General features: G+C 44.6%; 1 protein-coding gene across 3 annotated transcripts in view; it reads left to right on the forward strand.

Annotated features, from left to right (window-relative positions):
- Positions 1–27,654, forward strand: part of specc1 (sperm antigen with calponin homology and coiled-coil domains 1) — a 75,608-nt gene that overhangs the window by 26,755 nt on the left and 21,199 nt on the right. For 2 of the 3 annotated variants that reach the window (XM_080509368.1, XM_080509369.1), the window contains exons 4-12: positions 11,259–12,802; positions 14,553–14,760; positions 15,180–15,253; positions 16,979–17,154; positions 21,118–21,281; positions 22,110–22,210; positions 22,298–22,373; positions 23,822–23,966; positions 26,965–27,067. In XM_080509368.1, coding sequence (XP_080365494.1) covers positions 11,259–12,802; positions 14,553–14,760; positions 15,180–15,253; positions 16,979–17,154; positions 21,118–21,281; positions 22,110–22,210; positions 22,298–22,373; positions 23,822–23,966; positions 26,965–27,067 — 2,591 coding nt within the window. Of the gene's footprint in view, positions 1–37; positions 371–11,258; positions 12,803–14,552; positions 14,761–15,179; positions 15,254–16,978; positions 17,155–21,117; positions 21,282–22,109; positions 22,211–22,297; positions 22,374–23,821; positions 23,967–26,964; positions 27,068–27,654 lie in introns of those variants that run through there. The other variant, XM_080509370.1, reaches the window with a different exon arrangement.

The raw sequence follows: 27,654 nt of genomic DNA on the forward strand, positions 1-27,654 counted from the left end.
CATCCGAACACACTCGCAGTCACTCACTGCCGGGATACGCCGCCTGCCTCCGACACATGCACGTACTCCCACAGTCCCGGGAAGGAGTGGAGAAGAGGGGAAAAAGGAGAGCAGGAGCAGAGAAGACCAAGAAGATTTTTATTTATTTAGATTTTTTTTTAAATACCTCTCATGGCTTCCTCTCGACATGACTGACCTGTGGTGATTGTCGGCGTTGAGGTGGGACGACGGCCGTGCCACTGTACACTCCTCTCACGAACCCCCCGCAGCCACGGATCCTTGGATTAGTCTGCCCCGGCGTGGATAGTGGGAGTCGCGGAGCAGACCAACATGGGGAACCAGGCAGGGAGACAGGAGGAAGCAGAGTCAGGTCTGGATCTTCTCTAATAGCATCGCTTGTCTTTTGCTCATGTCGAGACGACACACGCCCGCGAAACGCAAAAGACGTGAGCTAATCTCCTGTCACCCCATGTCATCTCTGACAGACAAGTCATGATTAATAAGTACTGGCAGAGTTGCACACAGACAAAGTGCTGACGAGATACAGCCCGGAGTCCTAGAAGCTGTTCAAGCAGGTTGGAAATTAGTTTTGAGCTCTGCGCCGCCTCCAATATTTATATAAGTGTTTCTGCACTATTTTAGTCCCTGATTCTAGATGTTCATTCTTACGTGTCAGATTCTAGCCGTTACAAGTCCACAGGTACACATGTGTTTGCACTTCTGTGTAAATATCAGGAGTCGGGCAGAGGGGAGGGGGTGAGGCGTTGAGTGAGATTTGCCTGACAGCAAGCATGAGGGAACCTGCCACAGAAGATGGTATCATCGGTCTCACATCCTTTCACTGCCCCGAGCTCTCGGCGCCTCCTCAGCATTTCCATTTCAAAGTCCTTCTGAAAGGCACTCGGCTCCAACTTCACGGTCATCAAGCGACGATTCAAGCTCCTCCGCTTATCTCTGAAATTTTTCTCGGAACAAAAACCGACATCCGTCTCCTCTCATTTTCACCACATTGACTTAATTTATGTCTCGCAGATTTTCAAGGTTCTGTCGACTACAAAACAGACATGGAGTGGATCAGAGTGAGGCTGTTTGTTTGGGCAGTGGACACACACACACACACACACACGTACAGGGCACACACACATTGTTTTATCAGTGGTGGGTGTTAAGCTGCATCATTTCATAGCAGTGGTGTGTGTTAATCAAAGATAGAGGTCTGAACGCTCAGATTGGTAGCAAGCTGCTGCATGCTTGACAAGATTAGCTCACAGTTTTTTTTCCTCTGTGCTTGCAGACACACACGCACACGCACGCACACACACACAAAGTTAGCACTGCATTGATGATTAGCACCAAGGTAGCTTGATATAAGTACACTTGATCTATTCTCAGGTTAATAGGCAATACAAGGAAGCAAGTAGAGTTTGACTCAAAATTTAAATTTCTGTATTGAATCATGTGTGACGAAAGCCACATTTTTCTGGGTAGAGTGTTTGCCGTATTATCAATCATGTCCTTATGGCTATGAATAGTACTTAGAAGCTGCTTGTTGCGGAGCTATGCGGTTTTCGGTCCAACCTTCCATGTGATCTTCCATTATGAAATGAAATGTACAGCTATAATGTGTATTGATTGACCTATTTTTCTAATGGATGGATAACAAATCCACTCGGCTTTCTTGGACGCGCTGCTGTATTAAATGAGCATTGACCATCAAATTAGTAGATTTTTCATCATGCCCACTCATGACACCAACCCATACATCTAAAGATTGATGAACTTGTGAGTAGTAAGCTTGAAATGCTGCTGGTAAACATCAATATGGTCCATAGCAGTGTAGGTTTCTGGTCTGTTTTTTCTGCTTCCACTGCATCTCAGTGATGGTTTGTCAGAACTGGGTCTTCGAAATGGCATTTCTGGTGCTGAATGCATGAAAGCAGGAACGTGGGAGCAGCAAGAACTCGCCGAGATTGATTGATGCCGTTATCTCTGAAGTAGAAGGCCAAGGAGTGAACTGTCTGCTGCAGTGATAAGAAGGGTCGTTATCAGAACCAAACCACGCTGACGGCTACTACGCCGAGCCTTCCTGTCTGCCAGGAGAGCAGCCAAGACCAGCGTGCGCAGTCGACATGTTGTCGGCCGCTGATGAATTGTCGGCAATATAAAAGTCCAATAACATTGGGTCTATTTTCAGGGCTTCGGTCTTCGTACCCACTGGAGCTCTACATCAAAAGGAAGCTGGAACATGTTTGTGCAGTGAGGTAAAATAGACCGTCGTGACTTTCACATGGTCAAAAATGGGAACTTTCAAACACTTGCGGTTTCTCCGCAGAAGCTTGATTTGGATGTTTGACCGGAGCTGTAATGGTTGAGGGCGCTGCCAAAAATCAGGGGTATGGTAACAGCTCGCATGTTGTCATTAGAATAACATTATTCTTTCTGTCGGTTCTTTGGTTATCAGGAGCACAGCAGCATCGGATTTGTTATGAGTTCTCTCTGTGTAGGTATATTTTTGCTGAAAAAAGCAGCATATTTTTTCTCACTTACTGACGGACGTTAACGTGAAGTTTTCATCCACTTAAGGATTTTCTCTTCTCTTTCCAGCCAAATTTCTGTGTGATGTTTTGCGTGTGAGTCACGGCCGGCCGACACAGGATGCTGGATTATCGTGCTGTGCTTGAGTGGGATTGTGTTTTTTGTGGATTCTGTTTCTCCTGCGGTGAGGCGATCGTCAGGTTTCACATATAAACTTGCCAAAAGGTCAAAGCCCTTCTCAACAGGGGACACATGCCCTCCCTCTTTCCCTCCCAAAAATTGCTGATATTTCTGCTTGTTGACATTGTTTTTAGTCAGCAGAACACAGACAAATCGACCAAAGCGTTTGATCCGGGGGGGGGGGTTCAGTTCTTCCACAGCATTGAAACTTTGCTCATTAGGACCCTGCTGACAATATTGATGAATTCATATCTGTGCTATAATGACTGTTGGCAGTGACTGATTGCACCAGGTTGGTGCTGCACTCGGTTCTTGCACCACAGTGAGAAAGGAGCCAGGGAATGTGGAATATCGGAGCCCACTGACGCAGAGCAGGGATTCAACCTGAGGAAGCACGCGTGTCCAACTGGTGATAGCTGGGACTCTATGAGGAAGTTACACCAGTCATACTTTCCACGGCACTTTCAAGTCGGTACAGTAAATACACCGTCCAATCCACAGTGCTCTGTGTTTGCAGAGCGAAGGTGTGTGCCGTTTTAAATGTCCTGTTTGTGTTAACTGTAGCCAGGATGTCATAGCTGGTACCTCGGAGTCGTCAAGCCTCGGCTCTTAAAAATCCCTAATTTATACGGGAGGGCCAACAATGCATGTAAAACAACGCCGGGTCTGATATGCAAGCCGCTAATCCCGCGATTGTGTGCTCAACACACAACAAATCAAGCTCGTTCTGATGTGGTGTGTAAACCTGTCAGCTGCTGCGTGTGTGTGTGGTTCATCCTCAGTCTGGGAATGGTAATCCTGGCCTTTCTGGGGAGACCGGAACAGAAATACAACAGAGGTCAGAGACGGCGGACCCCTGCTGCATGTTGTGCTGCATGTTGCACTGCAGTGCAGAGTACAGGAAACGGGCACAGTAGAGCTTATTTGCGCAGTGTTTACATCTACATGGAGGCAGTAAGCCACAGCTCATGATATTAGAATACAAAAGTAATGGTGAGTTCTCTCAAGAAAAAAAAACAAACAAACTGCCTTTTTAAGATTTAATGAATTAGGCTGGATTACTGGGGTGCAAAACACAAAATTCAAAACTGAATTTTTGACCGAGGTTAACAACAGTCTCCCACACGTGCCTGATGCAACAAGGTTTTTTTTTGTTAGTATGTGAAAGCGTTGCAGAGCGTTTTTCCACTTTCCATTTTCTTTGTGACTATTATCAGACTTTTCAAAATACATGAAGAAAGTCACTTCGTCTGCAGGTTAAACATTAGTGTCACATGAGTCGACGCACTGCGTTTTGTTGGTTAAATGCCACAACTACATGACATTCACGTCATCGTTATGAAAGTCTGGACTGTTTTCTTGCATTGTCACGTGAAAGTTAAGGTAATTTGACTTAGCAGCTCAAACTAAATTTGATTGTAAAACTCAACATTGTTTGGCTTTCTAGGATTTTTAGAATAGTTGTGCTGCATGTCCATAAGATGTCATTTTTGGCCACGTTTGTTTCACCTGCACAGTTATGAAAGCCGATATGTGCAATAAATGAGTTTATTTAGCTTTCGAGGGTTTAACTGATAGTTTTGAAAGAAAATGGTTGAATATGCAAAATGTGAATCCTCTTATTCTTAAGCAAGTAGAGAACAAATAAGATGGACGCAGTATTGCTGGAGCTTGTGAGCCTCTTATCTATTGTTGCCCCATTTTCTTTTTTAATAAAATACAAATCCCTCTACTATTTGCTGCTTAATCTTTCCACAAAATATGTTTTTTTTTTTAATCTGTATCTTGGACAATCCCGGCGCGCTTAAAGCATCAAGCATTTTTTTTTTTTCTCACGGCACAAAGAAGCTTAGATGGACGTCATCAGATAGTTGAAGGCTAAGTTTAGTGATCACAACCTGTTGCCCTTCACACACGCTGATCTCTTAAACCTGCAATCACTTAAAATGGTGTATTATTATTCTTCCAGTAAGTCTCGTGTGGAACTGTTTTCCACTGAGAGCATAAAGGGACGTTCTCTGTTGATGACCTCTGCAACTGGGTCCCTCTGTAGGCATAAAGTAGTGTGAACCCAAGAGGATCAGCATGAGGATGCTTTGTTGAAAACCTTAATATGCTGGCAAGTTTAAAAAAAAAAAAAACCCACATGAATCAGAGTGATTAAAGAAAGCAAAATACTCTCAGTTCGTATTATACTTCTGTGCTGCAGAGGAAGCACGAAGTACTTTTCAGGCTGAAACATGCATTTCTCAGCTCAGGTTTTTTTTTTTTTAATTAAAAGTCATTTCAGCGAGTAAACAATCATCCCGGAAATCACTTCATGAAATGATGTCTGTTTTGTTGATAGCTCAATCAAAAGAATCAATAAGAGGGTATCAGCTTTGATTTGTTGTGACAGTTGGAGATTCTGCTTTTATCTCGCGTGCAAACAGACGATCTTTTCTTTGATGTTGTTCTGTTCTCATGACAGGTGTTAGATTGTCGCCGGGCTTCAGTAAATCTCTGAAGCGCGATACCACAATACATTTGATTTACACAACTGACGGCAAACAACGACGCCGCTTTCCTCGGGATAAATCCACTCGGCCTCCTTTGACACGAGCACAACTGGTTTCTATTATTCGCAATATTTGTTTAGTTTAGTATTTTTCTCCTTTTAACTCGCAGCACTCAGACCTTCAGCGTTTTACAGTTTGTGTCGTGACACACTCTCCGGCTTCATGGCATCTTTATTAGGGAGTTAGGAGTTCATTGTTTCGTGCGATGAAAGAGAAGTTTTGTCCCCTGGTAGTGATGCTTTAATGTGTTTAAGCAGTGCGCTGGGCTGTTTTAATGTCCAGATTCATGTCTGCTTAGTCACTGTGGCAGCCACGCAGCGAGGGCTCTTTCTATCTTTCGCTCCTGTAAGAGGAAAGGAATGTGTGCGAGTCCCAGTATCTGACCGACGGGCGCCCGCTGACCTATTTCATGTCCCACCAGTCGGACAACAGGAAGGCCAGACAGCGCTTTCTGTCTCTCTCCGCCACTTCCACCTGACCGTAAAAACTGCACATCACATTTCCTGGAACTCGGGCGGGGGAGTGGCACCCGAGAGATTCCCATCCGCAAGCCTTCGTTGAGCGACGGGGTGGCGATTCCAGTGCGTCATTTCGGGTGCCAGCTCTGTGACACTTCACCACCTGCCGTCATTAATTCATCCTCAGCCGTGACCCCCCCCCCCCCCCCCCCTCCCTACCCCTGTTCTGGAAATTGAGGACTCTGTGCTCCCGGCTCACGATGCACCCCGTCACCTCTCGGCTGCTGGCAGACGGGCTGCAGTTCGCCTGGCTGCCGCTGGCCCGCGTCCAGCCACACGGCTCCTGTTGTGATTTGAAAGCTTATCTTCATTAGAGAGAAAGTCGCCTGCGCTGTGCGTTAATGTGATAGAGGAGCTGACTTCCCATGAAAATAGCTAAATGCCTTTAGATTACTGGAAGCTCGGCCGTCCAGTTCATTTAATTAGCAAACGTAAAAGACAATAACTTCATAAGTTCCTCTGCCATAATTAGTCTTCTTGAACTCTGTGTAATCAATGGCATCTAATTAGTTCGAGATGACGGAATATAAAAGATTTCATGGACTTTGTAGTAGAACTTTTATTTGATCGGGAAACATCCCCCCCCCCCCCCCCCCACGTCTCTAAAGCTGCTCTGCATTTGTGCCAGTGTTCCCAATAAGAATCCATCTCCTTACACTGCATGTGGAGTTATACCCTGGCAGAGGAGGGGCAGTCCTCAGTGAACCCTTTAACTCTCCATTCCACTCCTTTGCACAGATTCACTGCCTCTGAGCAGTGGCTATAAACACTCCTGGGCCTGAGCTACTGAATAAGGAACAATCTCACTATTAACTAACCTCCTGCCGGATACTTTAGCTTTGATATGTTCACAGTTTGCACTTGCATCACCTTTAGTGAGGATTTTTTCTATTCAAGTAAAGCCTGTGCCCTACTCCATTGACAACATGATCAATTATTGGATGCATGATTAACATCTTTCCTTTCTCTTCCCCCCCTTCAATGAAAATCAAACTTCAGACTCTAACTCACTGGGCTCTGACAACCTGGGAAAGGAATTTGCAAAGGAGTTAAGAATTATCTCTAAACATTGGCAAGGCTCGGCATTTCCTCACACGGGCCATAAGGCCTCGCACCCTTCTCTCTTGATTTCAAACATTTATTTTATTTCTTGAACTCGTCTTCTCAAAACCCTTCTGTCAAACGTCCGCATATCGGAAAGCACAAGAAACGTTCAGTGTGCTTTCAACAGATTGGTCTGGCCCTTCGTCCAGGTTTGGTTTCTTATCCAGCAGCTTGGACACTTCCTCTCTGACCTCCATGTTGCTTCTCCTCTGGCAGGTTTGCTTGAAGTGATTTCTTCACTGGGGGGGGGGGGGGGGGGGGGGGGGGCTGTATTTCCATTCAAGATTAGTCCAGAATTCCCATCTTTCCATTTCCAGCTCGCCACTGTTGTTATTTTCCATCTTTCTCGTGCATGTGCTGAAGAACAATTTACTACAGCTGGAGTCGCTGCGTTTTCAAAAATGTGTGATTTCACCAGTTTACAAGGAGACGCGAGTGTTTTCAAAAACTCTCATGTCGGGAGCTGTTTTCAAACGGTTGTGTTCCCAGTGCCTCCGAGCATCGTTTGTTTGTAAACGTACAATCAAAACATTGTGTAAATGGGACCGGACACTGAAGTAACTTCACAACATCCCAGCGCTCACTGGTTTCGCACGCATGCAAAATCTACAACAATCCAAAAACCACTTCTTTGAAGCATTCCACTCAAATCAGCATATACCACTTCAGTCTGCAAACTGGTGCTCATGTAGGTATTTTCTTTCTTTCTTGTACCTCCAACTAGTCTTGAGCTGTGAAAAGGAGAGATGGGGGGGGGTTATTCAACCCCTAAATAAAGTTTTAACAACAAAATGTGTCTTTCCACTGTTTTCCTCTTTGACTTTTGATTAGTCTATCAAGGCCTTCACAGCAATTACCAGCAGAAAAACACAGTTACCAAAATATGAATGCATTCTGTCATCTTGAAATGTAATAGAAAAGTCTCTTGAACAATTATCTGATATGCAACCAAGTCTTAAAACCGATTAAAATAATGACACTGACATATGATGTTACTCTGTGAAAAGCATTTACAGAAATTCTAAACACCTGAGAATTGCAAACATCTGCTCAAGATTTACAATTTAACTTCTATTCAATCAAATGAACTATGTATTTAAAAGCACTTTTCAACTTGAACGCTATCACTCAGTTATTTTCTGCTGCCTGTAGGAGAAAAAGGACATTTCAATCTCTGAGAGCATCTTAGATTGGAGTTGTTCTATTTAAGCAAAGGCAGAGCATCTAGATTAACGAGTAGAACATTTAAAGAGGCAGTGTAATTTAAAGCACTGCTACACTCTTCTGAGTTTGTTTTAAAGGAGCTCCTAAGGACCACTTCAAGGTTAAGTGTCTTTCACAGTTATTTCAACTAACTGCTTTAGTACCAGCTTCTTTCACTCTCACTGTTGCTCCATTATTTAACTCACTATCCTCATATATTTTTATGTCTGGTTGTGACCTCTCACTTTAATAGTGTCAGTTACCCCAAGGCTGGTAAATTGGTGGTTTTATGATCTGAATAACGGGTAGTGCAACTAATTTACTGAAGGTGAACTGATCCTTAAAAGTTGGTATTATGTGTGTTGAATCTGAATAAAAACACAATGCAAATTTGAACCAAAATGTATTCCAACATAAAAACTGACGCACTTTACAATGTCACGGAAAATATTGGCTGGGTGATGCTGGGACAGTGCCTTAGTTATCATTGTCTGCAACTTTTTGTAGATGAAAATGTGGCCACATATTTAATTACAAAACTTTGTATTTAAAATTGAGCATTTCTGTGCACTTGTATGACTAATGGCTGGTCCAAATAAAAATAAATAAATAAATATATATATAATATATATATATATATATATATATATAAAGAAAACATGAATATATGTGGTGGTGCCTCCTCTGCATTGACACCTACATATTCGCTACAGTTTTAAACACAAAGGAAGTTCTGTTTTGAGGCCTCAGTGTCCATTCCTGAGGTTTTTTTTAACAACCTGCCACCGTATTTTAGTGGCTTTCCTGGGTTCTTGGATGTGCTGCCTCTTGGCATCTGGACCGGTGTCATTTCTCTGTGCACATGAATGCAGCTGCGGTGAAGTCATGGTTAAAAAGGTGGGCGATCTAAAGATGAGTGAGTTCATGTGCTCCATCTGGGTTTTATTCAGCAGGGGCAGGAGAGGAAAGGAAAGGAAAGAAGGAGCAGCAAAGGAAAAGCTATCCCACAGTCTCAATCCTGGCATCCCTCTCTCTCAGGAGAGCAGACTGATCTTAATCACATCAAACGCTGTCTTAACAAGGACCCATTTATTCTCGATATTGCCACAAGTGGCTTTAAAATATGCTCGTATAGTGTTTCTTCGGCTGTGTTCTGGATGACGCTCTCTTCAGTGCATACCACTCAGTCGTATATAACACACATTGCTCATTTTACCGTCAACATGTGACACTATATGATGTTTGGAGCGTGTGCTGTCCTCATTCCGTCAGTCATGGATCCGTCCCACCGTGAACTGCAGACTGTGGCTCTTTGATGGCACTCTTTGGATCTTTATGAACTGCTGGCCTGTCAGGCGAAAAAAAAAAAAGCACCTGATCGCGAATGAGCGGCGCAACTTTGAATGCAAATTGAAATAACGGCAATCGGTTCAGCTCGCGCAGACCAACGGACAGTTTAGGGAGCAGCTTTAAGAGGCGTGATTGTTTGTGTAAACAATTACGGCCTTCAAAAGTTTTGTTTTTAATTTTATGTGACTTTCCGTTGACACACTTGATGTCTGTTTGCGTTTTCTCCTTGAAGCGTCTCACCTCTTCAACCTCAGCTTCTCACTTGTGGGAATGTTAAATAGCTTCGCGCTCCGGAAGCCGTGCCAGCGTTGGCAGCTCCTGCCACAGTCACCAGCTTACTCAATAATGGGATAGTCTGTGGAAAGTGCCTATCAGTGGCAGAGTACTTAAAGAGCCCACAGAGGCACAGGATTTCCATCCCAAACGAGGCCATTTGTTTTGGGGTTTTTGGGGGCGTTTGTGTGTTTGTGTGTGTGTGTGTGTGTGTGCGTGTGTGTATGTGTGTGTGTGTGTGTGTGTGTGTTCCTGGACGTGTTGCTGGGGATGCTGCGCTGTCTATCTCCTCACACAGGCCGTCTGTGTAGGCATGGCTTTGTGGGTTTGATGATGATGCATGTGAGACACACAGCGGTGTCTTTGTGTGCGCACTGCTTAAGCTTCTTTGTGCCCGAGTGCTCCACGTGCACGGGGGGGGGGGGGGGGGGGGACCTTTGTCATCCTTTGAAACAAGCAGCCCCCTTGTGTCTGTGCCGCTGTTTGCTGATAATCTAAAAGACACACAATACTACGTTTTCACGAGGCGCCCGGCTCACACCGGGCATCAGTAAATGACTCTTCAAATTTTAGAGGGGTCTGGAAAGGGCTCACGCCAGCGGGCCTTTTGAAATGCCACAGTTAAGCCCTGCCGCTGCCATGAATGGCCACAGGCAGACAGACAGTGCCAGGCAGATGCGCCGTTATCCAAACAGAGCACAGTGTGTGAATAGAGTACAGTGACAGACAGTAGTGCTGATTAACACAACTATGATTGTGGCACACTATCTATTCAATTAGTGCCATTACACGATGTTAACAAACTCATTATTCCAGCACGGCTGTGTGCCGAGTCGATTAGCCTCTAATTTCCAGTGTCAAGCCTTCTATGTGAAACAAAACATCTTTGAAATATGAGATGTTAATGAACAAAGTCGTGTGACTGCTTACATCGCAGGTCGTGTCCAAAACGAGCTTTAAATTGTAATTTATTAAAAAAGTTAATCTTTTCTCTAAAATTCAATATTTATTTGATGCTGTTCTCATTTTCTCACACATTTTCTATATTTTCTAAGCCTAACCCTCCTAAAAATAAGGCAGCATTTGTGTTTCTCGTTTTACAATTGCTTGCATTTTGTAGTGTTTGTTCTTCCTTTAAAGATAGAATTAATGTGATTTCAGACTCTTCAGTGTCTCTCGTCACTGAACAGTTTATATCCGTGTCTCTCTTCATGAACAGTTTATAACTCTTAGCATCTTTGCAAAAAACTGTAACAGAAAAATGTTTTTTAACCTGCACTTAAATTTTTTAAAACATCCTCTGTAGTTATAGTAAGTGTTATTATGCTGAGGTTGTAATTTGTATTTAGCATTAATGTTTTATCTCTGATTCTGATCATGATTACCAGACATTAAAGAAGCACCAATTACCTGCAAAGCAGAAGAGGTAGAATAAAGAAACAAATACATGCTTTTTGAAAACGTTCACATTAGAAGTCATGATTTATTTACATCAACCTGATTTTAATACGTCTTTTTGTTTATGTCTGTGTTGCAGTTGCTCAAACAGCCAAGAAGTCTGGTATCCCGGGTCCTCGAGAAATCCCAGCCTCCATAACAAGAGACCGCACCTCCCTCAGGGACCAGCTGAGGAGCTCGTCCACGAAGAGAATGGTTTCTAGTGCCAGCACGTCCAGCCTGTCCACTCTGGCAAAACAGACACGCAACTCAACCAAGTCGCGCGCAGATGCCGAGGGCCAGGAGAAGAGCCTCCTGGAGTGCCAGGTGAAGGAGCTGCTGGCCGAGGCCAAGGCCAAAGACCTGGAGATCAGTAACCTCAGGATGGAGCTGCAGCGGTGCAAGGGTAAAGCTTCGGCCGCGTCCTCTTCGCCGTCGTCCGGCTCGGTTTCGCGGCAGGAGTCGGCGGATCGTGAGGAGGAGGAGCAGGTGGCCGAGGCTCTTGTGCTGGTCGCAGAGTTGAGGGAGAAGAACGGGAAGTTTCAGAGGGAGCTGGCGGACCTCAGGGAGGAGAACCAGACTCTGAAGGAAAAGCTGCTCTCCTTGGAGGCCTCTCCTCTCTCCAGTACAAACACGGGCTCGCCGACAAAGCTTTTGGTGAATGGCCTCTCTCCAGACTCCCCCGGTCCTCAGCAGGACAGTCTTCCCTCTTCTGCGAGTCCGCTCAAAACCTCTCTCTCCTCCAGCTCTGACATCACGAAGGGGTCGGCGTCACCCGACTCCTCGGAATTCGAGAAGATCCCATCGCGCTCCGAGTCAACGAGCAGCGGTGCCAGTGGGGCGGGAAGCAGTTCGGGGGGTCAGGAGGTGTCGGTGCAGAGTCTAACGGAAAAGATTCGCAAGATGGAAGAGAGCCACCACAGCACCGCCGAGGAGCTGCAGGCGACAGTTCAGGAGCTGTCCGACCAGCAGCAAGTAGTCCAAGAGCTGACCGCCGAGAACGAGCGGCTGGCTGAGGAAAAACGCCTCCTGCAGACGTCGCTCCAGCAGCAGAGGGAACGTCTGGAGGTGATGGCCCAGAAGCACGAGACGCTGGCTGTGCGGCTGCAGGAGCAGGCCCAGGCCCAGGCCCAGAGGGAGGAGGAGCTGGGCGGTCAGGGGCCCCGGCTGGCCGAGCTGGAGCAGAGGTACTCCGAGCTGGTGGAAAGTTCACGCTTCGAGCGGGAGAAGCTGGTGGACATCCAGCAGCAGCTGACCGGCAGCCTGCGGGCCCTGGAGGAGGAGCACCAGGAGGCCCAGGGTCAGGTGCGCTGCCTCGGAGAGGCGATGGACAGGTTGCAGGCCCGGCTGGACAGAGAGCTGGAGGCGGGAGGTCAGGCCGCACGGGCTGCGGAGGAGCAGCGGGCGGCGGCAGAGTCTCTGAGGCTCGAGAACAGCCGGCTAAAGGCGCAGGTGGACATCGAGAGGCAGAAGGTGGGGGAGCTGAAGGCCATGCAGAGCGCCAGCGACAGCACCGAGCTGCAGAATCTGCTGAAGACGGCGCACACGGAGAGGGAGAGGCTGGAGGTGGAGCTGACCGAGCTGAAGGAGGAGATGCAGCAGGCCAAGGCGGACTCGGAGCACATGCAGACCTCAATGTCCAAGGTAGGAGGAATAAAGATGGAGTTTATCACACGTATGGTTTGTATCAAACCTGATGAACCACATGGTGATATTACCACAAGCAATTTAGAGCCATAAATTAACGTTGAATGTATGTCCTGTGCAAGAAAACCCCAGTACCCATAGAAAAGTCATTGAAACAAAACAAGTTAACATGAAACGGTCATATTGTCTGGAGTAGTTAACAGTAGTTATCCCTCGTAATTCAATGCAACCAAACCTTTCAAACAACGTGGGGATCAACTCGCTGTGAGGAGAGAGAGCCGCATGTATGAAACACAATGTATACTGTTTGTTTATTGTTATTTAAATCATTGAAAGACAAAATAGACTTTGTGTTAATGGTGCTGCAGAGAGGTCTCCTGAAGTTAACAAGCAAACCGCCTCACTTTGCACCGAGTGATGGTGTGTTGAATCCCATCACTGCTCACTGTCCAACAATAAAATACAGCTTGCTGCTGGTTACTGTCCTGTTTACTGAATGGAACGGTAAACAACGACGAGTGAAATGTTTAACAACGTACAGCAAACTGTCGAAACCTGAGAGACTGGGTGCAGACTACTGAGCAGGTATTACGACATGCTGTCGCTTTAATGGATGAGATTTAAAAAACATTTTTTTATTTATTCTCCCTCTGTTGAAGGTTTCTCAGTGGTTTGAACATAACATTTAACTATTTCATAGCTGGTATTGGGGACTTAGCAGCTCACAAACTCCTCTCTCAAATAGTCTTCAGATGTCTCCTATTAGTCTCTTGTTTTTCCGCTTAATACACCGCAAAATACAAGAAAAGCTGAGGCCCTGCGTGAGTTCGGGGTCACGTTGGTGGCTGTTTCTCCAAAACCAGGCGTGCTACCATCATTTTAATGATGTCATTAGTGTTGGGCTGTGACTGATGTGCCAACTGGAGGGCGACGCGACTGTGTGTTGCAGCCTTGTGAGTCACACTGCTGTTCTCTGCCACGTGGGTGTGAGGGAGCGGCCGCTCCATAACTTCATGCACAAACATCCCCGGCGATTAGAGCCACATGGAGAGCGGCCTGCCCCGCTACATCATCTGCTTGTTTTAGAGAAAAAAAACCCAAAAAACAACAACAACAGCAGGAGCTGCAGCAAAGCACACGCAGGCAGTTTAAAATCTAACGCCACCTCTTATATCACCTTGTTTATCTGGCAAATGGTCAGAGTGGGTTTCATGGGTGTCTAACTGGCACTGCTCAGATTGGTTTACAGTGTATGGAGAAGAGGAATACATCTATCCCTTCATCCATCCATCCATCCATTGCCCAGACCACTACATCTAACTCGTGGTCTGATATGATTCCATCTTGGTTCGTGGTTCCTTCACACACGACTCGATTTTCCTCCAAGTCAGCAGATTGATCCCCCGTCCCGCCCTGTTCGTGTGTCCATGCGACCTCGGGTTTGACACTGATCGTGGATTTCTCTCAACAGTGTGTCAGTCCCTTGTATACCCGTCCTTATCGTTTGTGTGCGAATGGGCGAATGTGATTAATCAGGACGGCTGAAGCAGTGAAAATATTCTAATTAAATTCTGATAACTACTTCTCATCGTGGTCCAGCCTTCACTGACGCTAAATATCATTCCTACTGCTGGTTTGTGAAGGACCAGTGTAAACCGTTCCTTGAGCCAGTGGTGATTTATGAGCCCATATCTTTTAACATATTCACAGCAAGTTTTGACATAACATGTGTCTTCTGTCATGTCAGGTTGAGGCCACATGCCAGCAGATTGAAGAGCGAGCGGGGATGAGGGAGCAGGAGCTGAGCACCAGGGTGGCGTCTCTGGAGGAGGCCGGGACGCAGGCTGAGAACCAGGTGAAGGAGCTGAAGGAGACCATCTTTGAGCTGGAGGACCAGGTGGAGCAGCAGAGAGCCGTCAACTGCCACACCAACCAAGCTGTGCTGGACATGGAGAGTACGTTCACCTCTCTCTCTCTCTCAGTAACATGAAGTGCTCTGGAGATTCAGGCGTCCTCTATAAATACGGTGGCAGTAGAACTCTTACACATGACGATGCGGTTCTTTATGAAACCATCCAGAATGAGTGCACATTGTGACTTAACTGTCTTCAATCTGGTTGGATTACATATGGTTCCACTATTTACATTTAAATTAGCTGCTTGGAATCGTACATGAGATTAGCAGTATGACCACAACAACTCCTGAAAGATTATAAAAGCGTCTACTACTTTATAGTTTTATTCACCTACTGTATATATTTCATGCATAGACTGCAGAGATAGGGATAAATACTGTTGTTATAATAATAAAGGATAGCAATCCAGCTTCAGTTCAGAGAAGCGCTCATTAAAGTTCTTGAACTTAACGTTGCAGATCTTGTCAAAAAGCTGGAGGAGCAAAAAGCTGAAGCCGACCGACAACTCAGATCTTTAAACAGACAGATGAAGGTAAGAAGTCCTGAAGTGGATTTATGATAATCTGACTTTGAATTTTTCTTTTTTTTTTTTTTTTTTTGCCTCAGTGTCGTAATATGCTGAATTTAAACCACTTTGTTGATCTTTTCCTCTATCTTTTGTTTGTTCTCATTCAGCTTTCCTCTTTTTCACTTGCTCCTTGACGTTTAACAAAGAGATTTGTCGCACAAATAAAGTTTCTTTGTTGTTTCAATTTGCTTTGAATCCTGCTGAGCTGTCATTTGCAGCATTCATATTGCTGTAATCATTTTTTGGTGGGGAACAAAGACCAAAATAAATATATATATTTATTCTTTATAATCAATACAATTTTGTAAGAAACATGCATTTGTGGGACATGAAGTCAAGCTCAGCACATAAGTTGTGTTAAATTTTCCCTGCTAAATGTTTTATGTTCCGTCGGGTGAATAATAGCTTTTCAGATGCTATTCAACAAAATTTAATTTAAAGAATAGCAATTTATTATTTAAGGGAGGGTGTTAATGGTTGAAACCCACAAAGTAAGAACAGATGTTGAATATAGATGTGTGCCAGTTTTGGGAGTGAGGTTATGGGATGGATTTAATGATAAACGCCTTCTGAAAACACACGAAGAATTACGCCTGTTCAGTTCAAGATGTAAAATGATTAAAAAGTTATGCTGTGAATTTCTAATTGAATCTGTCTTTTAGTTTCGTATTTGATTGCTGATCTTTGTTTGTATTAATCCTTTAAAGGTACAGGATCAGCAAAATCGACCTAAAGCCAATTTATTTAAAGTTTTGATCACATTTATCGGTAGCAGAAATTCTTCACAGCAGCAAATTCAGCTGGAGAGTCCAAGGTGATGCTTCTGAGTGTGAGTCAGCGAGAGATTTGGGTGGAGTGTCATTTCAAGTTCAGGATGAAGCTTTTTCTGTTCGAGCGACCTCTCGGCCTTCTTTCCACCGAGCTTTGTAACAACGGTGTTTTGCAGCTTGCAGGTGGGCTGTTCAGAGCCGCAGCTCTGTATTTTTGGCTGATTTTTCTCCATCTATGTTCGTCTTCAATCACTTCTGTTGACACAGCTGCTTTGTAAAGTTTTCTTATATTTCTTTCATCGATGTGACTTATTCAGAAATGATATTTTTATAAGTGTAGGTTCTTTATTTTATTTATTTATTTATTTTCAAAGGCAAAGTTTTTCAACATAGTGACTTCAAAGACAAAAAAAAAACAAAAGCTATTTTTGTCTTTGGCTCTAAAGTAAAACTGAAATATTTATGTGCATGTGTACAATTTCAAAGGATATCTTCTGTTCTTTTCCTGGTGTCTTGCTTTAATCCCTACCTCTTTATTTTATTTTATATTTTTCTGTTTCTGATGTTAGCGATGCTTTTGGAGGTTTGTTGCTCTTTAATTTGCCGTGATGTTTTGGTTTTTTCAGACATGTTTGAACGGCCTCGCTGCTTGATATTGTGGCTCCAGTAAACACTGGATAGGCGGCGGCTTTACCAAGCTTTCAGTAAACATTTATCCATCCATCTTCCATGCCACATTTTCCAATGCAGTGTTACGGGATACGCTTTGGGCATTTCACATTTCACAGTGAGACGATTCAAAACATTCATAGCTACGCTCTCCTGTGTTGCAAACTCCACATAAAGGGTTGGACCCAAGCTCATGCAACATGAACTGGTGCAATGAATCTAATGCTCATGACTGCGTCCGTGTGTTCAGGATGAAAAGGAGGAGTGGCGTCGTTTCCAGGCCGACCTCCAGACCGCCGTGGTGGTGGCCAACGACATCAAGGTGGAAGCCCAGCAGGAGCTGCGCACGCTCCGCAGGCAGCTGCAGGAGGAGCAGGACCGCAGCGCCAAGCTGACCGCCGACCTGGAGGCCGTGCAGGGAGTCAGGTACCACCTTCACCATCCTCCACCGTTTCCCCTCCTCGCCAGCCGACCCCACGTCCTCCTCCTCCTCCCCGACCCCCACCCCCCACCCCACCCCACCACCCCCCAGCCACCTCCTCCAGCTCCCCTCGTTTAGCATCGGGCTGCCAGTTCCTTTCTCTCTGAACACATGTGGTCATGGAATTACCTGCCAGAGTCTTGCCAACTCTCCACCCAGAGCCATGTTTCATGGGAATAATAAATCTCTTGAGTCAAGAGGTTTCCAAAAACGAAATCCCCTGTCTGGGATCAAATTAGTGGAGATAAATACTTCATTCGTATCTTGGAATTTCACATGATGAAATCCGTGGGGTGTAAGAGGTGAGGTGCCTGGGATTTGGCAGACTCTTGACAGTAAATGAGCAGACTCCTGCAGTATTTCCCTCTGTGTACTCTACTCCTTTAAGCTGCTGCCCTCTCTGTCTCCCTCTTTTAATTTTCCCAAAAAAGTAACATTCAAACCTCACAGTGCAACCACATCATAACAAGAACCAAACGACGCCCTGATTAAAGGTAGCAGTGGTGGCTGATCAAGCTCTCGTGACAGATGCTGCGTCGATGAAAGTGAATTCATACAAGTATTCCACACTCGTGTGTCGGAACGACTTCAGAGTTCACAAAGTGCTGTAGGACGGTAGCCATGCATCACTGTGATCAATGCATCCATAAAGACCATTGCCTTGTTTCTTGTGTGATTACATAATTGTTTCAGCGTGAAAATCTAGTGTTTTTGACAGTTTTGTTTTTGTTGTCACACTTTTTGTGGTAAACTTATATTTGGTCATCTGTGTGGTCAGTCCTGGTTAACTGTTTCCATACATTGCATTATTTCCTCCTCGGTAGTTATAATTATATCAAAATCAGACGTGTCATTTATTTTCAGATCATTCTATAGGTATTAAAGGTCCCATGAACTGATGATCGAGTGATATTCGTGTGATCCCCTCACAAAAACGCCAAAGTAGGAAGCGCTTCAGCTGTGATTGACATCAGTCCGCCCCCCCCCCCGCTCACTCTCGCTATTATTGGAAGCCAGTGTTGTCGGTGCGGAGAAATCCGCTTGCAACGCAGAACGTGTTTCTATTGGAGGCAGAATTATTGAACACACTTCTGCAAGAAATCGGGTCAAGTCAATGAACCCTTATCCAAAATACGAGGTAAACTGCCGTTTCGAAACGCATGACAGCACTGGCATTTAGACGGCAGCAAAATCGTTAAACTTTCCCAAAGATTAGCTGTTGCGCCGCGTCCGCTCGCCGCCTCCAGCAGCTCCCTGTGACGATGTGTCAGAGATGTCCTGTCGAGCCTCCCTGTGTAACGTCCAGGTGAGTCCCATGCCCTGCCCGGCCTCGCTCGGCCAGCCTGCCTCTCTCCCTGCCCTGTGTGCTGCTGCTGCTGCTGCTGCTGCTGATGATGATGATGCTCAATGACTTCCTGTCTGTGTTTGGCTTGGTGTTGCTGCTTCAGCCTGTCTGACCCTCGTCTGTCCCCTTCGTGCTGGCTGACTGCACCTTCAGGGCTTTCTGACCTCCCGCTTTGCCTGGTTCATTCAGTCTGCAGCTGAAGTAGATGTATCTAGTGCCACCTGCTGTCCTCTCAGTGAATAACCCGACAACTCTTTTGGTCGAAGAGCAGGATGATCTGCACGGCATGACTGGAATAAACTCATGCTATGCGTCATCTGCCACAGATACATTTGCAAAGCGTCTTCATCACCGGGTGATTTAGCCAATCTTGACTTGACGAGTGATTGTATTAATCCCATGAGGTATGCATGGAGCAGAGTTTTGTTTTTGTTTTTTTTTAAGTCTGCGAGTACCAAGTGATCTGGCTTTCACAATAACAATAGGGGAAAAAATTATTGTATGGGTATAAATGCAAAGAATGTGCAGCAGTTGTATCTCTTCATCTCGCCTCCTCTTCTTCCTTGCAGGATGAGCGCAGGAGCCACCTTTGATACGAAGACAGCAGTCGAAGGGCACTAGAGAAAAAGCCCCTCACCTCATCACCCTGTGAAGACAATGTTATCGTTGCACTTACCATGTCAATGAAAATACGAAGCGGTAAACCAGTTTTATTGCGAGCCGCTGTGACCTGCAGTACTTAGACCAGACTCCAGACTCAGTCTGGCTTCTATCTCTTTACATTCGGACCTTTTGAACAATATCACAACACTTTTACTTTCTAAATGAATGTATTCTTTATGCTTGTGATTCCCTTGTGTTGAGGAGGTGCCATATGTTCGAAAAACTCCTTTTTTTTTTATTGTTATGAAGCTGCTTTGTGCCTTTGAGAAAGTGAAGAAGATTAAAAAGTGTCTCAACTGTCATGAAAAATATCATGGGAAACAAAACAGTGTGAAAATATAGGTTTAATGTTCACCCATCTGAAATATTCTAGACTCCAGCCATTCAGCTAAAATGAAGTCGAGCTGGTAATAATATAAAACAAACAAAAAAAATCTGATTTTAAAGGATTGAACAGGATTGAAAGTGGTTCTTCGTGTTGAGCTGGACCTCGTGTTATTTTTCTGACTGTCTGTATGAGTAAAATTAATTTCACCTCTATTAGTCTACTTTAAACCGCACATGTATGAGCTGTAAATCAATAAGAGCTGCTCCGATTCAGACTTTGATCTTGTGTTTGGTATAAAATACAGTGTTGTCTTTAGCCACTAGATGGCGGTAAGAACACTCGATAACCATGGATCGTCTGCTCGGCTTCAGTTTGAGTCTTTTCTTTTTTTTTTGACAAGTTCAATATTTATTTTCACTCCACAAAGTTAGTCTTGATACTATACTGCCTGAATGAAATGATCAAACTGCCACAAACACACTCAGCTGAACCTCAGGGTCACTTTTTACTCTCGGAATACAGACCAAAAGCTTAAAAGGTTCACAGACCAAGTCGACTGTGTTACTGGTTGCTGAAAGGATAGTTTACCTTTTAAAATCACTTTTACATGATGGTTTCCTCTAATCGCAGTTTTAAGGAACGTAATTTAATTGGAAGTTAATAATAGAAACTTTTTATTAAAAATTCAGAGAACATGCCTCTGATAACTTCCTTATGATTAAGAGATTTAGACCCTTCCTGTGGTGTCTCTTTCAATGCACCAATTTCTGTAAAGTTTTTTTTTTTTTCCTAAAGGATGTGCCACATAATCTCAGCTTAAAACCTTTACAGATTACCACTTACTGTAATAGTATATTGGTTTACAGTCTCAGGTTCTACGTAAAATTCCATTTTGAAAGCCATATTTTCTTTTCAGCCACAAAACGTTGCTTACAGGTGCTAAAATGAAAACATCTGGATGAACGCAAAGTAGCACGAAGACGAAGCTGAGTTTTCAGCCGGGTGGTCGCTCAGTGTCCGTTAGGAAACCACACAGCGAAATGTCCCGTTAATTTATTCTGACCAGAAAGACTTGTGACTGGGTTTCCGCCTGTGAAGAAAAAAAGTACATGAAAATGTATTGTATTGTCTGTTTTGACTGTTGTTCAGTAGACCAATAAATAAGTTAAACCAGTCCGGCGGCAGCTGTGTGATTTGTACTATTATTCTTTGCCATTTGCTCATCACACATCACTGATAGAGAGAATCTGCAGCTTTTGCGTCCAACGTCCACCAGAAGCTACGGGTGGGACGTGTCTTCACGACTGGGATTGTTCACGTTCTGCTCCCCAGATTTCGATCCACCTCCAGCCGGCCTTTGCTTATTGGCATTTTGGACCGATATTGACGTCACGTCGTCGATACTCTGAGCAAACACCCCGTCCAGTCCGACTGACCGCGCACCTCAAGATAAAGTCCTAAAGTCGGGGCTGTCGCGTGTTGTCCGTCCACATTCTCCCGCCCTCAAAAGCAGTGCATGTACACTCTTATTGCGTCTCTCTACACAGCAACTGTGTCCGTTGTGTCCGCCAGGTCCTACGGCGGCGAGGCGAGAGCGTCCGACTCGGAGAGCGGCCGTCACTGGTGTGACGTCACCGGGATCCCGACCGCTGCCGGCGACGCCGGCGGAGATCCCGACTCGGAGCCCGGAGCTACCGTCAAATCCCTCATTAAGTCCTTTGATACTGTTGGACAGAGTGAGCACAGACACGTCGACACACAGACACACGCCGACGGGGAAATCCCAGCACAGCAGCTGGTGGGCAGGGGGAGACACATACCCGTCATTCTCTCCGAGGGCGACGTCACATAACCCTGGACAGGGTGGAGGGAGGGGGGGGGGGGGGGGGTTCATGTTTGTCACTAAAATCATTTACCACAAGCGATTGATAAATCCCCAAGATATTCTGTCAAGTGACATTACCTCACCGCCTTCGGTTACCAACATTTCATCATATCTATAAATACGACACCAGTCCAATATCTAAATCTGAGGTTTAACAGGTTTAAGTAGAATGAAAGTGCATGTGATTCCACGTTTATTCAGCCAGACTTTCAGAACTACTCAGTTTGATGTTCCAAACCCAAAATTACAACTTTTAAAAAAGGGAATATGGTAACTTCACAAAACTACAATTAACGTCTGAGATATATAATCAACGTATAACTAAATTGTACTAACAAGACATATAACCACCGTAATAATAGAACGCTTCGGCGAAAATAGCTGTTGAATCAGTATAGAGTATTTACGGTGCGATACCTCACACTTCACTTCAGCCATAATATTTGTTTTAGTCTAGATTTGCAGGTAATTTTCTGACACTTTGCAAAAAACTAAATGGGTTTTTCTGCAGCTGTTAAAAATAGAAATCACTCTTGTAATTCAACAAACCCTTTTTAGTGACGGTGCAGGAGGAACCTAGAATATATAAATGTTAGGACTTCCCTGTAAGATTATTATTTACAGTAAAAGCATGTTTAGGCTTTTTTTTAAACATGTGGCATGTTACCGATTGTTTCAGATGGACCAAGCCACGTGGTTCAAATGCATCCGTCGCTCAGAAACCCTCTGAGCGGGATCCCCGTACGCACGGCGCCCGCCGCCGCCGTCTCACCTGTCCAGGTACTCGACCTCACGGTTCTCCTCCGTAAAGTGACTCCTCCTCCCACTGTGACGTGACGACGTCTCCACTCTGATTTTCTCTTATAGAGACACTCGTACGTAAAGCCACTGTCAAAGACGCTGGAAAAAAGAATCAACCACGGAGAGTTTTCTCATCCTCACGGTATGTGAATCTGAAAAAAACCTAATGGTGCATAAACACAGACAACATCCCAAATCTTAAAGTGTTGTATTTTACTAGTTACACAATTATTATGATGTCTTTTTTATTCAGCGGCGTTCTAAACTTTGTGAGTTGGGTGTTAAATTACACTAAACGTGTTTGATATTTTAGATTCTTCAAATTCTATCCATCCCTTTGCTTTGACTACTGCTTTGCACACTCTTTGCATTGTGCCCTTGAGCCTCATGAAGGAGTTCCAGAGATGCCGAGCACTCGCTGGCTGTCACTCTGCGATCCGTCTCAACCCAAAGCACCTGTATCGGGTGTAGATCAGGTGACTGTGGAGGTCGTTTAGCTCCAAAACGCTCCTTCTTGGTCAGATAGCCGCCACTCATTGGGATGGGATGGCATGTCGCTGCAGGAGGTTCAGTGGACCTTCAATCTTGAATAAAATCCCCAAATGTGTCACCTGACAACTGGCATTTATCTGAGGTGCTGTTAACCTGTGGTCTCTGAGGCTGATGACTCAAATGAACTCACCCTCGGCAGCAGAGGCGATTCTTGGTTTCCACAGTCAACTACTCATATGAGCGCCTGATGATTTCTTTCCGACTGCACTTGGGGACACTTTAATTTTTTTTTGCAATTTTCCCGACTGATTGGTTCTGGGTTTAATATCTATTCAAACAAGCACCAACCTGACTTCTGCTCACCGATGGTCTCAAACCTCATTAAGAAGAAAACCAATTCCACAAATGAACCCTGATAATACTTTGATACTTTGAGGAATCTAAAAAATTAAACATGGTTTAGCGCTTAGTGTTTACTATATAGTTCTACATCTGTTAATTATTGGTTTTGAGGCCTTTCGAGGGAATCGACAATGTAAATAGTCGTGAAAATAAAGAAGACAAGACGTTTTCATTTGTGTGTTACCAGCTCCACACCGACTTTGTTATTGGCAGCCTCGATTTGTATTCTTAAAAATATTTAATAAGTCAGGTTAATTTCACCTAATTTTTCAATCATACTATTTTGTCTAATCATCTTGTCATTACTTTGTTAAACCCTGCATTTAAACAGTGTAATCATGGAGCTATACATATATTAACATACAAAAAATACCTATACAACAAACCCAGTTGGCTGCAAAATGCTTCACCAGCTGCTTTTATTCACGCCTCCAACAAACTTATTAGATGTACATTGTGAAAACATTTCACTTCTGTAAGTGATTCTTATGTTGTGTTTCTGACCGGTTATGCCGTCATGAGTCTGCATGTTCACTGAAAGGTGGAATAAATGAACAATCACATCCTAAAAAGCCGTCAGATGACGGGCCTGGCTCGGTAGAGGCTGTGCAGTGATTGATCACAGCAGGAAAACTCGCATCTTTCACTGCCGTCACCAGACGAGCAATGTTTCATCCATCCTCCCTCGGTCCACAGACAAGTTGTCGAGTCGTGGGGACGACCTGAAGCCGAGCAGCCTGATGAGGAAAAGCCCGTCTCTGGAGTCCGTCATCAAATGCCCGGCGGCGCTCGGCAGACGCACGGCGTCTTTCAGCTACAATCGAGGCAACAGCAAGCTGAGGTGAGCTCCTCATGTCTGCTCGAGGATAAAAAAAATTGATAAGTGTGGTGGCTTTTTGCTTCCCCTTCATGTATTTTTAGGACGGGAGGAAATCAGGCCTCAGTGAAACCCAAGCAACTATTTAGTTTGAGTTTTTAGAGTTTAACAATATCTGCAAACATCCTCTGATCGCTGTGAGCAACATGCAGGAAAACACAAAAGAAATAAAGGCAGAAAACTTGGTTGGTTCAAAATCTCTTTTGAACGACAGTGTTTTTAAAAAAACGCTGCTGGAGGTTTCTACTTGCTCACTCCTCATACCACTTGAATAATATCACTGGTTTCCAGTCGGGAAATTCCCACCACAAGTTTTGAGTGGTCCCGTGACGCAAACGGCTGAGTCGGTAGATAAGTTCGTAGATAGTGACAGATAAGGATAATTACAACTCTGCCGTCATCTCCTTGACCCCGAGCACGGATTTAATTAATCTTACAGAGGGATTTTTATAGACATCACGTCTATATATATATATGACAACTCTTTATCTCTACTGTAACTGCAATAAAGTTTTCTTATTACAGAGTTTCATTAAGTAAGTTGACAAGTTTTAATTTGGATAATGTGTTCAGTGAGGGCAAATTAGCCTCTCTTGAGTTACAGCTTTAGGATGAAAACTTCCCGTGTTCCCAGTCGGATGTTTCCAATTGGACAGCATTCCTAACTTTATGTTGAGATTGCAGTCATTTTCAGTAGTAAATGTTTGGAATTTGTGAAAATATCGACATTTTCATCACGTATACTCTGCGCCGCAAACGTTAAAGTTTAAATTTAAAGCTTATTGTGGCACTATTTTACCTGCTCGAGATGAAAGTGGGCTGCATGCGGCCTCTGATCAAAAATGTGTTTAACACCCCTGGTATATTTAATCAAATTACAACAGAATTAAAGGAACTTAAATAGATCCAGCTTTAACCAAATACTTATTCGCCTTTTTTTTTATTTTTTATAAAGAATTAAATAACTTTCAAAAAGAAACTACTAAGCATTTTGTGGACAGACATCTGCTCCCTTTGAGAGTTCAAATACATGCCTCCAAAAATTATATATATATATAAAATAAAAAAAAGATAAGAGGAGACATGCTGACGCAATGGAAGACATTTGGTCACGTTACACAGGGAAGGATTTGCGCGCTTCATTGCTGGCAGTGCTGACATGAAACAGGAGGCTTTTGTGCAACAGGCCGTTCGCTTATCGGAATGGGAAGACGGACACACGGTTAAACAAACAAGCTTTCATCCTCTGACTTGTGGCGTCGCTGGCTGTCGCCCTGATGCGCGGATCAGTCCTGGCTGTGAATGGCCGACTTGATCCCCCTATTCTTCCCTGCTGCTGCGGCAGATTAGAACTGGTAGAGGAAGATGTGTTCACACTTACCTTTATATCTATTTGCAGTGATTCGTCAAAGTTGAAACAATCAAATGCACAGCGGATAACACTTATACTGTATAAATAAATAGTAGCAGGCCTCAAAAACCTGTTCATCCACCTCCTCTAATTCCATTCTGAGCTCTCTGCTTCCGCCACCTGTGTTTACAGTGTGGTTATTGTCGGTAGGAACTGTTTTTCGGGCCTCATATTCAGCCACGCTGAGTTAATGTATCTAATTTCAAAGTGCAGCTCGTTTCTCTTTTGCCTGAATCGACACGTGTCGAGAAAATGATCAACCACAGTGTGGCTGTAACTGTTGAGCAGCTGCATGTAGACTTCCTCTCTCAGACAACAGTGCATTACCATGTTTGGAGTTATGATATGGCCACTGTATCACTGATGATAAGTCCAAGCACCCCCCCCCCCCCCCCCCCTCCTGCTCTGGAGTTCTAGTTTAAACAGGATCTCTGGCATTATGGCGCTTCAAACTCAGAAATAATGAATTCAACAGGCGAGCGGCGGTGACGTGTGAAATGTTTACCATGCTCAGAGCAACGACCGTCTCTCGTGGTCTTCCCATGGCCTCGGCTCCGGCACAAACCCGGAGGGAGCAGACCCCCTGGATCAGAATGCACATAGCGATCTGCGGCTTTACGTGTGATTTCTGTCTCTCCTGTCGTACGGCAGCACAGAGTCACTATACCGTATGTAAACATTGGAACGCGAGCAGGAGGTGGAATGTGGAAATTAAAAGGGAGGCTGGGGGGGGAAAGCAAGAGATAGTGCTGCACATCCTTCATTTAAAGCCACATGGGACAGCGTATAGCGCTGGCCTGTGTCCAGAGTAATCTTGAACCGACTCTGAACTCTAACACAAACACTCAGCGCTATCACTTTCATATGAGATAAAACGGTACGTAGCGAACATCCTGGAATCCGGAAAGAACCTGAATGAAAACAAATGTACGTGCTGACAGACACAAGAGGCCGTTGTATGTTTTCTTTCTTAAGGCATCTTCATGTCTCGTCCTGTCTCTGTGTGTTCAGTCATAGGACTGACGGTGCGAAGCAAGAATGAACTTTTTATTTGAAGACGGATATAGTTGGCCCTTGTTTAATTGAAGCCTCTAAACCACAGTAGCTTTTTTGTGCATTATTTCACACGTTCAACACATTATGTGGTGTTTCCCAGCTCTCTACCCTCTGCAGAGTCAACAGATCACTTTTTGTTTACTTTCTAATCCAGAAAAAAAGTGTGAGTCCGCAATAATAAAAAATGTATAAGTCCCTAAAGCTTTACTGTGAAATATTATAGGTATTTATGTCATGGCTGCTGATGAATCATGTCAGAATGGTGAATTTCTTTCTTTTCTTTTTTTTTTCCTCTAAGAAAATGTTGACTCAGTCACATGACCTCACGCTGCTTGCAAAACTTAAGTATTTATGAAACTTCCAGTATTTGCCGATGTTTGTGTGGATGTGACGATGGTGGTTTTCCAGGGTATCAGTCTCTGTATGACACACTGAGACTGTCCCCCCCTCTCTCTTGTCTCTCTGTGGTTGTGGTTTGTGTTTCCCTGGTGACAGTGTGGAAAGAAAAGACCCCTTGGCTGCACTGGCGCGGGAGTATGGAGGATCTAAGAGAAACGCTCTACTGAAGTGGTGCCAGAAGAAAACAGAAGGCTATCCGGTAGGGATCACAGGCCAGAGGCCGCTCTCAGATACCAGATAGGTTCCCCTTCCATCTTCACAATCTGCTGCATCTTCCTCTGGCCGCTTCTCGCTTCAGCGTTTCGTACGGTCTTGGGTTTTCGCTTCCCTCCCGCCGGGAGCCATTTGTTTTTGTTTTGTTCGGCCTCCTCTGAGGCGTCAGACAGCAGTGACACATTACCCCCGCATGCAAAACCCACCTGTCATCTCACTGTGGCACAGCTGCTATGGAAACAACGGCGCAAAGCGCCCACTGGATTTATGCATGTGTGTGTGTTTTATATAGCTCTCCTGGTGTCTTATGCATGTCCCATTGTTTATGCATTGTTATCATGTTGGTTCCAACCGCTGCTTTTCCCGATGCCATGGAGCCAAGTGCTAACGACCATACTGGCTTTACCCCCCTCGGAGCCAGTTTCAGGAGCCTATTAAGCCCAGTGGGATTAGAGATTTGCCTATGTAATCATCATGTTTGTGTGCTAGCGTGCCAGGGAGCTGAGACTCCTACCAGGAGGCACACTGGCGGAAGTTTGTGAACTTTACCTGATAAAAGATGAATTATTATCA

The sequence above is a fragment of the Blennius ocellaris genome (genome assembly GCF_963422515.1).
Source record: "Blennius ocellaris genome assembly, chromosome: 14".
Classification (NCBI taxonomy): Eukaryota; Metazoa; Chordata; class Actinopteri; order Blenniiformes; family Blenniidae; genus Blennius; species Blennius ocellaris.